This window comes from Narcine bancroftii, chromosome 2 (genome assembly GCF_036971445.1).
Source record: "Narcine bancroftii isolate sNarBan1 chromosome 2, sNarBan1.hap1, whole genome shotgun sequence".
NCBI lineage: Eukaryota > Metazoa > Chordata > Chondrichthyes > Torpediniformes > Narcinidae > Narcine > Narcine bancroftii.
In genome coordinates this window covers 341767635-341783691 of record NC_091470.1, presented here as the reverse complement: position 1 = coordinate 341783691, position 16057 = coordinate 341767635, and the positions used below count along the sequence as shown (strand labels likewise).

The following is a 16057-nucleotide window of genomic DNA, read 5'->3' as shown; positions in this document are numbered from 1 at the left end:
ATCCAGATTGAACTGCATCAGCCATTTTTCCGCCCAACTCTGCATCCTATCTATATCCTTTTGTAACTTATAACAACCTTCAATACTATTTACAACTCCTCTAACCTTTGTATCATCTGAAGACTTACTGACCCATCCATCCACTTCTACATCAAGGTCATTTATAAAAATTACAAAGAGCAGGGGACCCTGAACAGATGCCTGCAGAACTCCACTAGTCACTGACCTCCAGGAAGAATACTTTCCATCCTTTACTACTCTCCTCTTTCTACAAGCAAACCAAATTCTGAATCCACACAGCCAAGATTCCATGGATCCCTTGCCTCATGACTTTCTGAATGAGTCTCTCATGGGGAACCTTGTCAAATACCATACTAAAATCTATATCAACCACATTTACTGTCCTACCTTCATCAATTTCTTTTGTTGCCTCCTCAAAAATCTCAAATAGGCTCTTGAGGCATGACCCCTTCAGAAAGCCATACTGATTTTCCTTGAGTAGACTACTTTTTCAAATGCTCATCAATCCTAACCTTAGCAATCCTCTCCAATAGTTTGCACACTTCCGACATAAGACTCACCAGTCTATAATTCCCAGGATTCTCCCTATTACCTTTTTAAACAATGGGACCACATTTACCATTCTCCAATCCTCTGGCACTTCCCCTGTGACCAAGGAGGACTCAAAGATCATAGCTACTGCTCCAGCAATCTCTTCCCTCACTTCCCACTGCAACCTGGGGTATATCGCGACCGGCCCCGGGGATTTATGAATCTTTTTTATTTTTATTTTTATTTTTCACACCATAAATCACATTAGCCATGATATACACTTTTTCTTTTTCACACATATACAGTGACTTTTTCTCCTCCCCCCCTCCTCCTCCCAAGCCCCCCCCTCCCCCCACCCCCCCATCTCATCCATTTTAGGTATACAATCTAGGTTGCATTAAACCAGTCAGACAATGTTGTCATTCAACAAAAATACACCAGAAATTCTACTGAGTCCATTCTTTTCTTTCCTTCTCCTTCCATCAACTTAGGTAATGTTTGTCCCCGGTAGGTTTTCGCTATTGTATTTAATGTAAGGCTCCCATATTTGTTCGATTATTTCAATATTATTACTTAAACTATATGTTATTTTTTCTAATGGAATACATTTATTCATTTCTATATACCATTGTTGTATTTTCAAATTATCTTCCAATTTCCAGGTTGACATAATACATTTTTTTGCTACGGCTAGGGCTATCTTAACAAATCTTTTTTGTGCATCCTCCAAATCAATTCCAAATTCTTTGTTTTTTATGTTACTTAGGAGAAAGATCTCTGGATTCTTTGGTATATTGTTTTCTGTTATTTTATTTAATATCTGATTGAGATCATCCCAAAATTTTTCTACTCTCTCACATGTCCAGATTGCATGAATTGTTGTTCCCCTTTCTTTTTTACATCGAAAACATCTATCAGATACTGTTGGGTCCCATTTATTTAACTTTTGAGGTGTAATGTATAGTCTGTGTAACCAATTATATTGTATCATACGTAGCCTCGTATTTATTGTATTTCTCATCATTCCAGAACATAATTTCTCCCATGTTTCCTTTTTTATCTTTATATTTAAATCTTGTTCCCATTTTTGTTTAGTTTTACCATTTGTTTCCTCATTCTCCTTTTCTTGCAGTTTAATATTCTTTCTTTGGCTTGGCTTCGCGGACGAAGATTTATGGAGGGGGTAAAAAAGTCCACGTCAGCTGCAGGCTCGTTTGTGGCTGACAAGTCCGATGCGGGACAGGCAGACACGATTGCAGCGGTTGCAAGGGAAAATTGGTTGGTTGGGGTTGGGTGTTGGGTTTTTCCTCCTTTGCCTTTTGTCAGTGAGGTGGGCTCTGCGGTCTTCTTCAAAGGAGGCTGCTGCCCGCCAAACTGTGAGGCGCCAAGATGCACGGTTTGAGGCGTTATCAGCCCACTGGCGGTGGTCAATGTGGCAGGCACCAAGAGATTTCTTTAGGCAGTCCTTGTACCTTTTCTTTGGTGCACCTCTGTCACGGTGGCCAGTGGAGAGCTCGCCATATAATACGATCTTGGGAAGGCGATGGTCCTCCATTCTGGAGACGTGACCCATCCAGCGCAGCTGGATCTTCAGCAGCGTGGACTCGATGCTGTCGACCTCACCATCTCGAGTACCTCGACGTTAGGGGTGTGAGCGCTCCAATGGATGTTGAGGATGGAGCGGAGACAACGCTGGTGGAAGCGTTCTAGGAGCCGTAGGTGGTGCCGGTAGAGGACCCATGATTCGGAGCCGAACAGGAGTGTGGGTATGACAACGGCTCTGTATACGCTTATCTTTGTGAGGTTTTTCAGTTGGTTGTTTTTCCAGACTCTTTTGTGTAGTCTTCCAAAGGCGCTATTTGCCTTGGCGAGTCTGTTGTCTATCTCATTGTCGATCCTTGCATCTGATGAAATGGTGCAGCCGAGATAGGTAAACTGGTTGACCGTTTTGAGTTTTGTGTGCCCGATGGAGATGTGGGGGGGCTGGTAGTCATGGTGGGGAGCTGGCTGATGGAGGACCTCAGTTTTCTTCAGGCTGACTTCCAGGCCAAACATTTTGGCAGTTTCCGCAAAGCAGGACGTCAAGCTCTGAAGAGCTGGCTCTGAATGGGCAACTAAAGCGGCATCATCTGCAAAGAGTAGTTCACGGACAAGTTTCTCTTGTGTCTTGGTGTGAGCTTGCAGGCGCCTCAGATTGAAGAGACTGCCATCCGTGCGGTACCGGATGTAAACAGCGTCTTCATTGTTGGGGTCTTTCATGGCTTGGTTCAGCATCATGCTGAAGAAGATTGAAAAGAGGGTTGGTGCGAGAACACAGCCTTGCTTCACGCCATTGTTAATGGAGAAGGGTTCAGAGAGCTCATTGCTGTATCTGACCCGACCTTGTTGGTTTTCGTGCAGTTGGATAATCATGTTGAGGAACTTTGGGGGACATCCGATGCGCTCTAGTATTTGCCAAAGCCCTTTCCTGCTCACGGTGTCGAAGACTTTGGTGAGGTCAACAAAGGTGATGTAGAGTCCTTTGTTTTGTTCTCTACACTTTTCTTGGAGGTGTCTGAGGGCAAAGACCATGTCAGTGGTTCCTCTGTTAGCGCGAAAGCCGCACTGTGATTCTGGGAGAATATTCTCAGCGACACTAGGTATTATTCTATTTAGTAGAATCCTAGCGAAGATTTTGCCTGCAATGGAGAGCAACGTGATTCCCCTGTAGTTTGAGCATATTTGTTATAGGGATTTATGAATCTTAATGTTTTTAAGAAGATCGAGCACTTCCTCTTCCTTAATCACAACATTGTCCAGCACACAAGCCTGTTCTATTCTGACCCTGATCAAGATAATTTTCTCTGGTGAATACTGAAGAAAAGTATTCATTTAGGACCTCCCCAACCTCCTCCGCCTCCAGGCACATGTTATCTCCTTTATTATTATGTGGTCCCACCTTCATTCTTGTCATCCTTCTGTTCTTCATATATGAATAGAATGCCTTGGGGTTCTCCTTAATCCTACTTGCCAAGGCCTTCTCATGCCCCCTTTGAGGTCTCCTAAGTCCTTTCTTAAATTCCTTCCTGGCTACCACTAGCAAACATATAACAGTATTTCAAACTTAATCCAAGTACATGTGGTATTTTATAAAAAAGAAAGTAAAGAAACACAAAAGAAAAAAAACCTCCTATAAAGCCCCTCCCCACTTGACCACTTCCTGTTTCCTGCATCCTAAATCTAATGTATGCTTCCTTCTTCCTCTTAACTAGCTGCCTCACCTGATTTGTCAGCCACAGTTCCCTGTTCTCTTCATCTTTTCCCTGTTTCAGTGGGAAAAACCTATCCTGAACCCAGCGCAATTGGTCCCTTACCACCCATCCTATTCCTTTTAAAACCCCTAAACCCCGGTAGCTGTATCAGTCTTTCTGCCAGTCAAGTCTCTTTAATGGCCGCATACTGATCCATGCTCTAAGTTCATGCGATATTTATTGAAGATCAAGCTGTAATATTTATTTATATCATATTCATTTGTGAAATAACTTTAAAACAATGCTCCTGCATAGAAAGATCTGGAAAAAATACAAGATGAACAGAAAAATTATTGCAATGATTCTAACAATTGGTTCCTTATGGCCTGGAATTTTATTTATAGCTGCCACATTTGATGGTTTCCTTCATTCAGTCATTGCTATTGCATGAGAGTAAGTTTGAAACTATAATTTTGCATGAGTTAAGTTACTGATATGAACACTGTACAAGATTGACTAAAATTGTGATTAGAAACATCTGACTGAAGCAATAAAGGTATTTATTCCCCAAGGTTAGAAGTGCAAGAGATATATAATCAGGTAGAGTCGTTAATTTGATGGTGCTTAATGCTCACAGCAAGAGCTGAAATTTGTTTTTCATGGACCTATTCAACAATAATTGGAAGTGGAAATTGGTGTTGGAAATTATTAAATATATGGTGGGAAGCTAGCACTGTTAAATGTAGTGATTTTTTTGGAACAATATAGTGTAATCTAGCCTCATTCTGAGGATTATTGTGCATATGTTGTGTCAGAAGGAAAAAGTTCGGTGGGTTCAAAGAATAGCAGAACCATGGGGTCTACCCCTAAGATGGCGGAACCTCTGATTGGCAGCAGCCCTGAAGGTTTACAGACTCCAGGGGAGCGGAGCACTGGAACAGGGGACCATAAAACAGGGAGGTCATCACCTGTATGAGAAGGAGAAGCAGAGGAGGTGACCCATGGGACAGTGACTACGGTGGTGGGACCGTGGCAGCGGACCAGGGAGGGGGGGGGGGTCTGCAGCTCAATAGACCAATGCAAGTGGCGGACTGCCGGCAACACGAGGTGAGGAACCCGCAGGGGCTGCGGGCTGCTGGAGATTACTGTTGGGAGACTTGCCCTGGGCTGCAGACTGCTGGAGACTGGCTTGAATCTGGCTGAAGGGGTACCAGTTATTGGAACTGGGATGCAAGAGGGTGCTGAAAGCGCTGAAGGGATCCTGACCGTGTCGGAGGTTCAGATCTGGAGCTCAGGTTGCCAATGGTTTGGACTGGACTCTATGTGGCTGTGGAGGCTGTGGAAGCACTGGAGAGAAATCTGCGGACACTCAGTGACTTTGGGGGTCTCTCTTTTGCTTCTCTTTCTCTGACTGTAAGAGGCACTTAAGACAATTTCTGCGAATGGCGAATCAGTCTATCATTGCAGGCGAAAGCAATTTCATGTAATATGACGCTGTTTTATTACAATGACAGTAAACTGAATCTTGAATCTTGAAGGTTGAAGGCTGGATGCACAGGTAAGGGATCTCACAAGGATAACACACGCAAGTATTCTCAATCTCACAACACAGTAACCAGTCACTACCAATACCAGCAACTGTTTACTCAGACTTGTCACAACCAAGGACTACAATACACTACGCACCGTTCCTTCTCTAACATGGGCATGGCTCAGATGCTATAGACAACTACAACAGTATATAACAGCTCTGATCTCCATGTAGTGCACACCTTGCCAGCAACTCCTCCAGGATTTGTCTCTGGGCCGAAGAGCAAAAGAGACTGAGCTACGGCTTGTGGTGGGCTTTACAGTACAGTAAGGTGGACGGTCCGGCCCAGATAATCACTGGGTAATAAAAGGGGCCATTAGTCAGGTGTGCACTAATGGATGGGCAGAGTCCAACATTGATTGGCAGATGATACAACTTCCGTCGAGGTTCCAGGCGGAAGGGCCACATGACCCTCCACAAAACAATCGACAATATGTGACTATTATGTATTGTGTCTTTAGAAATGCTTTTTTGTCTCATTGTATTTGTACAGTCAGATGATAATGAAGAAGAGCTGACAAACCTTTCATACTCGGCTCCTCTTCCTTAAACTGCAGGGGATGTTAACACTGAGTAGGAAAACAAATATGTGATGTTCACTGACTAATAATCACAATTTTAATTGAATAATAGCAGGTTCATGAAGATCCTGCAGAGCAGTCTCAAGCACAGTACTTTCACATAGCGGAGAGTGAAGAGGATGTCCAAGGTGCCCAAGCAGCTGTGGCTGCTCTTCAGGACTTGCGGTACAATACAGAGAATGGTGAGTAAAGCCGTGGAACTTAGGAAGCAAGATAATGTAAGTGTAACTATCTAGAAGCATGTGATTAAAGTTGCCTGCTGATTTGGAGTATTTTATTCTTCTTTTCTTCTTTGGCTTGGCTTCGCGGACGAAGATTTATGGAGGGGTAATGTCCACGTCAGCTGCAGGCTCGTTTGTGGCTGACAAGTCCGATGCGGGACAGGCAGACACAGTTGCAGCAGTTGCAGGGGAAAATTGGTTGGTTGGGGTTGGGTGTTGGGTTTTTCCTTCTTTGTCTTTTGTCAGTGAGGTGGGCTCTGCGGTCTTCTTCAAAGGAGGTTGCTGCCCGCCGAACTGTGAGGCGCCAAGATGCACGGTTTGAGGCGATATCAGCCCACTGGTGGTGGTCAATGTGGCAGGCACCAAGAGCTTTCTTTAGGCAGTCCTTGTACCTCTTCTTTGGTGCACCTTTGTCTCGGTGGCCAGTGGAGAGCTCACCATATAACACGATTTTGGGAAGGCGATGGTCCTCCATTCTGGAGACGTGACCTACCCAGCGCAGTTTGATCTTCAGCACCGTGGATTCGATGCTCTCGGCCTCTGCCATCTCGAGTACTTCGATGTTGGAGATGAAGTCGCTCCAATGAATGTTGAGGATGGAGCGGAGACAACGCTGGTGGAAGCGTTCTAGGAGCCGTAGGTCATGCCGCTAAAGGACACATGATTCAGAGCCGAACAGGAGTGTGAGTATGACAACGGCTTTGTATACGCTAATCTTTGTGAGGTTTTTCAGTTGGTTGTTTTTCCAGACTCTTTTGTGTAATCTTCCAAAGGCGCTATTTGCCTTGGCGAGTCTGTTGTCTATCTCGTTGTCAATCCTTGCATCCGATGAAATGGTGCAGCCAAGATAGGTAAACTGGTTGACCGTTTTGAGTTTTTTGTGCCCGATAGAGATGTGGGGGGGCTGGTAGTCATGGTGGGGAGCTGGCTGATGGAGGACCTCAGTTTTCTTCAGGCTGACTTCCAGGCCAAACATTTTGGCAGTTTCCGCAAAACATTTATTAACATCTGGGTAACGCATCTCGTACATTTTATATTAATTTGGTAATGTGCAAGGATTCATGTCACAATCAGAGGGCTTTGAAAATGTAGAAATAGCCAACATATGTTAAAGCTGGATTGAAATCTATCATTTGCATCAAAGGTACCAACACAGTGATAACAGGCAGGCTCAAGTAATTTCTGCCATTGCTTACTGAGCAGCAACCTCACCACATAGCTGCAAAGCCACATTTATAACTTCCTCCAGAGATAATATTAATGTATTTTAACTGGCTTGTTGACTTGGAGTATGAGCATTTCTTTAAGATTGAAGCGAAGATGGAGGAGTCACGTGATGGAGTAGTGGGCGGTAGGAGAATACCAGCCCTCTCCAGAAAAGAAGAAATAAAGTGAAGAAAACACAAAGTTCAAGAAACACAAAACACAACAAATAAAAGATAAAGTTGTGGACAAAAGAAAGAAAATGGCACCCAAAAAGGAAAAAGTAAAAACAACGGGAATAAAAGAAGAAAAGACGCCAGAAGAGAAAGGAGAAGGACTTACCTGCATGAAGAAACAGAGAGCCGTCGTGGAAAAAAGATCCCGCTCCCCAAGGTTGGTGACGACCTCGCAGAATCGCGACCTCCCGACCGCTGGACTGCAAAAATGGCTCTCTGAGCCAAACAGAAGTGCGCAATGTGCACACTAAGGAAAAATAAAACACCGACGGGAGGGGGGCCCTGCTGAGGAGCAAACTAACACAGCGCGACCAGCTGAGAGATGCCTGACATCAGGGCTCTCAGCTGGAAGAAGAGGAAAGCGACAGGAAAGGGAGTGATAGGAAAGAAGAACAGCAACAGAACGCCCAACAGATAACTAGCCCAGAAGAAGAGGACCAACAGCAAGAAGCCATGCAAAAAAAACACCCAGCAAAGTGAGACAAGCAGCTCAACAAGAATGTCAGAAGAGACATAAATACAAGGAAGAGAAGTAAAAGACACAAACACAGATGCAGACACGGAAGAAGAAGACCAAGCTCTGCACAGAGGAATAGAAGGTAAAATAGATGAACAGTATATAGATTTTAAAAAGTTTCAAAAACAAATGAGAGCATTAAAAGAATGGTTGACATTAGAATTTAGTGAAATTAAAAGAAAAATGAAAAGTACAGAAGAAAAAGTGAGTAGAATAGAGCTGGTCATAACAGAAATAGGGAAAAGATTAGAAAATGTGGAAGAACGAGAAATGGCTGTAGAAATGGAAGTGAATGACTTAAGAAGAAAATTGGAAGAAAGTGACAAAAAAGTTAAAGAGTCACAAGAGTTGTTAGCTCAGAAGATTGATAAGATGGAAAATTATAGTAGGCGAAACAACATAAAGATAGTGGGCCTAAAGGAAGATGAAGAAGGCACAGATATTAAGGAATTTATAAAAGAATGGATCCCAAAGTTTCTGGAATGACAGAATTTCAGGAAGGAATGGAAATGGAAAGGGCACACCGAACACTAGCCCCGAAACCACAGACACAACAAAAATCAAGATCCGTTTTAGTAAAATTTCAGAGATACACGACAAGGGAAAATAGACTGGAGAGGGAAAGGAATAAAATTAGAGAAGACAAAAAGAACCATTGGAATACAAGGGTCAAAAAATATTTTTTTTACCCAGACACAAATTTTGAACTCCTAAAGAAGAGGAAGGAGTTTAACATAGCAACATCGATCTGATGGAAAAAAGGCTATAAATTTATGTTAAGACATCCAGCTGTGCTTAAAATAGTTATCCCGGGGGAGCAAAACAGACTGTTCTCGGATCCGGAGAAAGCACGAGAATTTGCAGAACTCCTGCAGGACAGAAGGAGAGATGAAGAAATGTAACAAGAATGAAGAACGACGACAAACTACATATAAAGATGTAAAAATAATGTATAAGTAAGAATTAAAGAAAAGGTAAGAAAGGAAGTAAGGGGGGAAAAAAGAGGATGTGCTTTGTTATGTGTGAAGATAAAAGTCTTTTCTGGAGGGGGTTGGGTGGGAGAAAATAACAGTCACTGCGAAATCAGTTGACGCTTGCGAGCGGGTTCTCAATCCAAATGGAGAGGGGAGTTATGGTTGCCCTGCAAGGGACAAGGGGCGACTCAGAGCGGGAAGGGGGAACGCTTGTGGTTAAAGGAATTTTAGATGTGGGAGTTGTTAAAGTATTTTATATTTTAGAAGTGTTGTCATACATTGAGTTCAAAAAGGGAAAACTGATGTATAATGTCAACTTGTAATCAGAAGAGAGCCTGACAGTACAACAATGGTACATGGAAATGAATAAATGTATTCCATTGGAAAAAATAACATATAATTTTAAAAATAAAGTCACATTATTTGAACAAATTTGGGAACCGTACATGGAACACAACAGAGAGGGCCTACCGTGGACCTTCCCCCCCCTAAAATGATAGAATGAGAAGAAGACGAAATGACCTGATCCAGTGTGTAAAAGTAGATGACACAATTTTCTTGTTTATTTTCATTGTGTGATGACATTGTTTAATGGGTTTATTATATTGTATATGTTGAACTTTTAATGGTTTAGAGGGGGTTGGGAAGGAGGGAGGGAAGGGAGGGGGGAAAAAAGGGGAGAAAATGCCACTGTGTATATTCAAGAGGGAAATGTTTGTGTATATTTTGATTAATTTGGTTCATAGTGTGAAAATTTTTTATTTTAATTTAAAAAAGGGAGAACTGAGAGATGAAAATGGGGAAAAGGTGAAAGGTGGTGGTGAGGAAGCGGAAATGAGGTGTAAACAGAATATGAAATGGCCATGTTGAACTATATGACTATAAATATTAATGGAATACATAACCAAATTAAAAGAAAAAGGCTATTAAATTTCCTGAAAAAAGAAAAAATAGGCATAGCATTTGTGCAGGAAACACATCTAACTGAAGTGGAACATAATAAATTAAGGAGAGACTGGGTAGGGCACGTAACGGCAGCATCATATTATTCAAAAGCCAGAGGTGTAGCTATATTAATCAATAAAAATATACCAATCAAAATAGAGGAGGAAATAATAGATCCAGCAGGGAGATACGTAATGATATATTCAGAATTCTGGAATTTGATCAATATATATGCACCTAATGAAGAGGATCAAAAGTTTATGCAAGATATTTTTTTAAAGATTGCAGATACGCAGGGGAATATATTGATAGGAAGGGATTTTAACCTTAATTTGGATAAAACTGGACAAAAGACTAGTAAAAAGAATAAAGTGGCCAAATTTATGGTTAAATCAATGCAGAAAATACAACTTATGGATATATAGAGGAGGCAGCACCCAAGGGAGAAGGAATATTCACATTATTCAAGTAGGCATAAACCATACTCATGGATTGATATGTTTTTGTTGTCAGCCCATATTCAAGGGAGAGTTAGGAAAACTGAATATAAAGCTAGATTGTTATCTGATAACTCACCCTTGTTATTAGCAATAGAACTGGAGGACATCCCACCAAGAACATATAGATGGAGATTAAACTCCATGCTACTTAAAAGACAGGAATTTAGAGAATTTATTGAACGCCAAATTAAAATCTATTTTGAAATAAATATGGAATCAGTGAAAGACAAATTTATATTATGGGATGCAATGAAAGCCTTCATTAGAGGGCAGATAATAAGTTATGTAACTAAGATGAAAAAGGTCTACAATCGGGAAATAGAAGGGAAGATCAATATCAAGTAATTAAAGTTCATTGGTGGTTCAGAATTATGCATTGGCCAATGAAGTTACAGATTGTGAAGATGTGCATCTCATAGAAATCCTGTTAGATTTGTAATGATTGGACATTGGGCTCGATCACCTTCATTATGGTTGATGATTCTGCAAGGTGCCACCACCCATCCACCTCCTTATTGATCAGTGTGTAGTGGTAGCTACAGAGAGGGAGCGAAAGAACGAGACTACACACTCTGAGTCAGTTTCGCTTCCAACAATTGAATTTGAAAAACCCGCGCTGCACCTTATAAAGTGGCCAGCAAGGCCCGCCCCTGCATTGGTGGCGATGTAACAAGGGAAGCAAAACCCGGTGGTGCCGTCTTGACGCGGCCGTGACGAACGCAGAGCTGGCTCGCTTACATCACGATGTGCGCCACCACCCAATACGCCACCCCTCCCCCAGAACCGACTCTGTGTCCTGTTGTCCCTGAGCAATGTGGGGCCGTGTCTTTAGGAGGTCGCCCCCGGCGTTTGGGCTGTGCTGGTACGATCTGCTGACTGAGGTACAGATGTGCCGGTTTCAGCCTGTCCGCTGTGAACAGTTCCTCCCTACATCCAATGTCCAGTGTGAAAATTTTGCCTGAGTTACGCAGGACCTTGTACGGACCTTCATAAGGTCGTTGGAGGGGGGCGGAATGCGGACCGCAGAGGACGAATACAAAATTTGTGGTTTTTTAGTCTTTGGGGATGGACGCAGGCCGGCGTCCATGGTGTGAGGTTGGGGGTGGGGGGTGCAAAAGAGGCTAACCTGTCCTGTAGGTCTTGTAATGATGCTTTCCCCTCGGTGCCTGAGTCTTGGGACAGTGGGAAGAATTTGCCTGGCAGAGTTAGCGGGGCACCATACACCAATTCCACTGAGGATGCCTGTAAATCCTCTTTAGTTGCCGTTCTGATGCCCAGTAGGGCCCAAGGGAGCTTGTCTGCCCTATTGGGGCCATTTAAATGGGCTGTGAGGGCTAACTTCATGACTCGATGAGTCCATTGGACTGGGGGTGATAGGCAGCAGGGTGGTGCAGCTTGATGCCCAGGATCATTGTGAGCTGTGTCCATAGTGCTGATATAAACTACGCCCCTCTGTCAGTGGTTTTGTGGGCTGGTACCCCAAATCTCGCGATCCAATGCATGAGCAATGCCCTGACACAGGAATCAGTTGAGGTATCTTTTAAAGGAATGGCTTCCGACCATCTTGTCGTGCGGTCTGTTACTGTGAAGAGGTACCGGGCATCTTGGGAGATGGGCAGCGGGCCCACAATGTTGATATGTATATGTATATCTTCGGAGGATCGAACTGGTGGACCAGGGTTTTGACATGACGGTGGACTTTGGATGCTTGACGCTGGGTGCAATTGCAAGCCACCTGAGCGACTTGATTTTACAGGCCGTGCCACACGAACCTCACTGCTACCATGTGGGTTGTGGTTTTTATGGACAGGTGTGCGAGGTCATGAACAGCCTTGAAGACATGGTGCCCTCCATTGCTGTGGCACTCCCGGACGTGATGCACCCGTGGAGACATCGCACAGGAGTTATCAGGGCTGTATGATAGACTGAAATCTTCAATGTGGAGACCGGTGATGGCTGTGCAGAAAACCTGTGTCTCCTCATCCTGTTTTTGGGCCTGTGCCAGCTGGAAGTCATCCATCCCAGGAAATAAGGACTGGATGGCGAGCCAGGAGAGTATGTCGGCCATGACATTGTCCTTGCCGGCGAGGTGCCAGATAGTGGTAGTGGTGAACTCAGATAAAGAGGATAGCTGATGTTGTTGGCACGCTGACATGGGGTTCTTGGCCATGGCAAAGGCATTGGTGAGGGGCTTGTGGTGTGTGAAAACCGTGAATGGCCTGCCCTCCAGAAAATACTGAAAGTGCCTGATAGCCAGGTAAAGTACCAGGAGCTCCCTGTTGATCGTGCTGTATTTGAGTTCGGGGGGGCGCAGGTGATGGCTGAAAAAGTAGCAGCCTCCACTGACCTTTGAAGGATTGCTTAAGGATCCCCCTGATGGCTGTTGCCAATGGGTCTATGGTGAATGCCATGGGTACGACCGATCTGGGATGAACCAGCAAGGTGGCGTTGGCCAGGGCGTTCTTCGTTGCGGTGAAAGCTGATTTTGGCTGATATCATGGTGAACAGTGGTCTCATGATGTGTACTGCCCCCGAGATGAATCGGTTATAGAAGTTAACCATACCCGTGAGTTCCTGGAGGCCTTTGAGGGAGTTGGGGGAACTGGCATATGGCTGTGACCTTTTCCGTTGATGATGCCGCTCCATTCGCGGTGATAGTGTGGCCCAAGAACTGCTTGGAGTCTTTCCCAAATTGGCACTTGACCACATTGACCATGAGCCCGAACTCTGACAGGTGAGTGAAAAGTCTACGGAGATGGGCTTTGTGCTCCTTGTCGTCCTTGCTCACGATGAGTATGTCATCCAAGTAGATGAACACAAAGTCCAAGTCTTTGCCCACCAGGTCCATCGAGTGCTGAAAGGGTTGCACCGCATTCTTGAGACCAAAAGGCATGTGGAGGAATTTAAAAATTCCGAATGGGGTGATAATTGCTGTCTTGCCAATGTTGTCCGGGTGGACTGGAATTTGGTGATAGCCGCACACCAAATCGACTTTGGAGACCACCTTCGCGCGTTAAGGCAGTGGTAATCCCCATAGGCCTGCCACCCACCTGAGGACTTGGGGGCCATATGTAGTGGGGACGCCCACAGACTATCGGACCTGCGGACTATGCCCAACTCTTGCATCCAGGAAAATTCCTCTTTGGCCAACTGCAGTTTGTGTGGGGGAAGCCTCCTAGCTTAGGCATGGAGCGGGAGTCCTAGGGTAAGTATGTGGAGTTGCACTCTGTGCTGTGGCACAGTGGAAGTAAATTGCGGCCTGAGGATAACCGGGAATTCGTCCAGGAGATGTTCTTAGGGGCGCTCACCATGGACACGCCTGTGTTGCAGGCAATGGTAGCTTCGAATTGGATGTTTTGGAAGGTCCGGGCATGCACTAGGCATTTGGCTTTCACATCCTCCAGCAAGCTGTGTGCCCGAAAGAAATCAGCACCAAGGAGCGATATGTCGACCGCAGCCAGTGTGAAATTCCACCGGAACTTTTCGTTGCCAAGCTACATTTGCACATTGTGCGTGCAAAGGTTTTGATGGTGGTGTTGTTTGCCACCCAGAGCATGAGGCCTCGTGGTCACATTCATGCCTCCAGTGCGATTGGTGGGATAACGCTGAGTTTGGCACCCATGTCAACCAGGAACCATCGACTACTAACCTTGTCAGTGACATAGAGACTATTGATGTGGACAGCTGCCATGGCCATTAGTGGTGGCTGGCCTGGCATTTTCGTGCCTGTGCTCCCCAGCATTGGTGATAAAAGCACCAGTTAGTGTTTAGTGCCTCTGCTGCCTTGCTGGGGCACAGTTGTGCTCAGTTAGGGAGGGGACGCAAGTTGATGGAAGGAGAAGAAAAGAAAAGAATGGACTCAGTAGAATTTCTGGTGTATTTTTGTTGAATGACAACATTGTCTAACTGAATTAATGCAACCTAGATTGTATACCTAAAATGGATGAGTGGGGGGGGGGGTGGGGGGGTGGCTTGGGAGGAGGGAGGGGGGAGGGAGAAAAAGTCACTGTAAATGTGTGGAAAAGAAAAAGTGTATAGCATGGCTATTGTGATTTATGGTGTGAAAAATTTAAAAAAAAAAAAAAGTTAGGGAGGGGACGCGATACCTGGTTAATGGCAGACTTGTTTTCACGTTTAGTGCACCACAGGACGTCTGCTCTGGCCCCGACTTTGCATGGGTCCGAGAAATTCTCATCTGCTAATAGCAGCTGTATGTCATCTGGCATACAAGAAAGCTTGCTCAAACATGAGGCACGGCTTGTGGCCCTCTGCTAGCGTGAGCATTTCGTCCATGAGGGTGGATGGTGCTCTGTCTCCCAGGCCATCTAGGGTGCATGAGTCTGGCGGCGCACTGTCATCTGGATGGGCCAAAAGTACTTAAGAGGAGCTTCTTGAGAGCTGGGTATTTACCTTCCTCCAGGGGGATCATGTATCAGGTTGTCTGCCCTGTCTGTGGTCTTTTGGTTGAGGGCGCTGACAACGTGGTAGAACATTGTCAAATCGGAAGTGATCTGCCAGACATGGAATTGTGCTTCTGCTTGCCAGAACCAAGTGCGTGGGCGAAATGTCCAGAAGGTTGGTAATTTCGTGGCTATTGCGTTGAATGCTGCAGTGTCCATGATGTAGAGTCCAGAATCGTCTGGGCTCATCGGGGTCATCAAATGTAGCGGTAGCTACGGAGAGAGAGCAAAAGAACGAGTCTACACACTGTGAGTCAGTTTCGATTCCGACGGTTTAATTTGAAAAACCTACACTGAGGCTGATAAGGCAAGTCCCGCCTCTGCGTTGGCGGTGATGAAACGACGCAGCTGAGTGCGAATGCGTGACCCCTCTGATCACGAGGGAAGCAAAACCCGGGGGTGCCATCTTGATGCAGCAGCTCAGCTGCTGCGACTGTGACAAACGCAGAGCTGGTTCGCCTGTGTCGCAATGTGTGCCACCACAGGTGCATGTTTTCCGTCTTCGCTCCACTGGTCAAATGTCAAGGATGCACTGGAGTTCTGAGGACAACATATCAGATCTTGCGATTTTCTGCTGAGCACTCTGCAGTGGCTTCAGAATATATGAGGCTGAGGCTCAGCTTCATTTCTCGTCCTCATCCCTGTTCTCCTGAATGACCTCACTGACTTTCGATAGAAAGGTGTTCAGCCAGAATTTTTAACTTTTTCTTTAGATCATTGTATAATCATGAATGTTTATTACTTAACCGTAATGTGGTGTATTTTAATTAAATTTATTTTTTTATTTACAAATAAATTATTTCATGTTATTTTAATTGTTTTTAAATTATTATGAAAACTAAAGAAACTGTAAATAATAAAAGATGCCTTTAGTGACAGGCATCTTAGGTTTGACCATACATGGCCTTTTCACCATTCCTAGCCCACAGCGTTTTGCCTTTGAGCCTCACAGTGGGCACCTTTAGTCCATCCTGGCAATAAGAGGTCAGTGTGGCTGCTGGGCTCCCACAGGAAGTGGGGCATGAACTGCATTGAGGAGGGAATTTT

At 44.6% G+C, this 16057-nt stretch overlaps 1 protein-coding gene across 3 annotated transcripts in view; it reads left to right on the top strand.

The window, feature by feature from the left end:
* zfat (zinc finger and AT hook domain containing) overlaps nucleotides 1–16057 on the top strand; it is a 194320-nt gene that overhangs the window by 162321 nt on the left and 15942 nt on the right. For 2 of the 3 annotated variants that reach the window (XM_069922232.1, XM_069922234.1), the window contains one exon: nucleotides 6007–6136. In XM_069922232.1, the coding sequence (XP_069778333.1) occupies nucleotides 6007–6136 (130 nt within the window). The remainder of the gene's footprint in view (nucleotides 1–6006; nucleotides 6137–16057) is intronic. The other variant, XM_069922233.1, reaches the window with a different exon arrangement.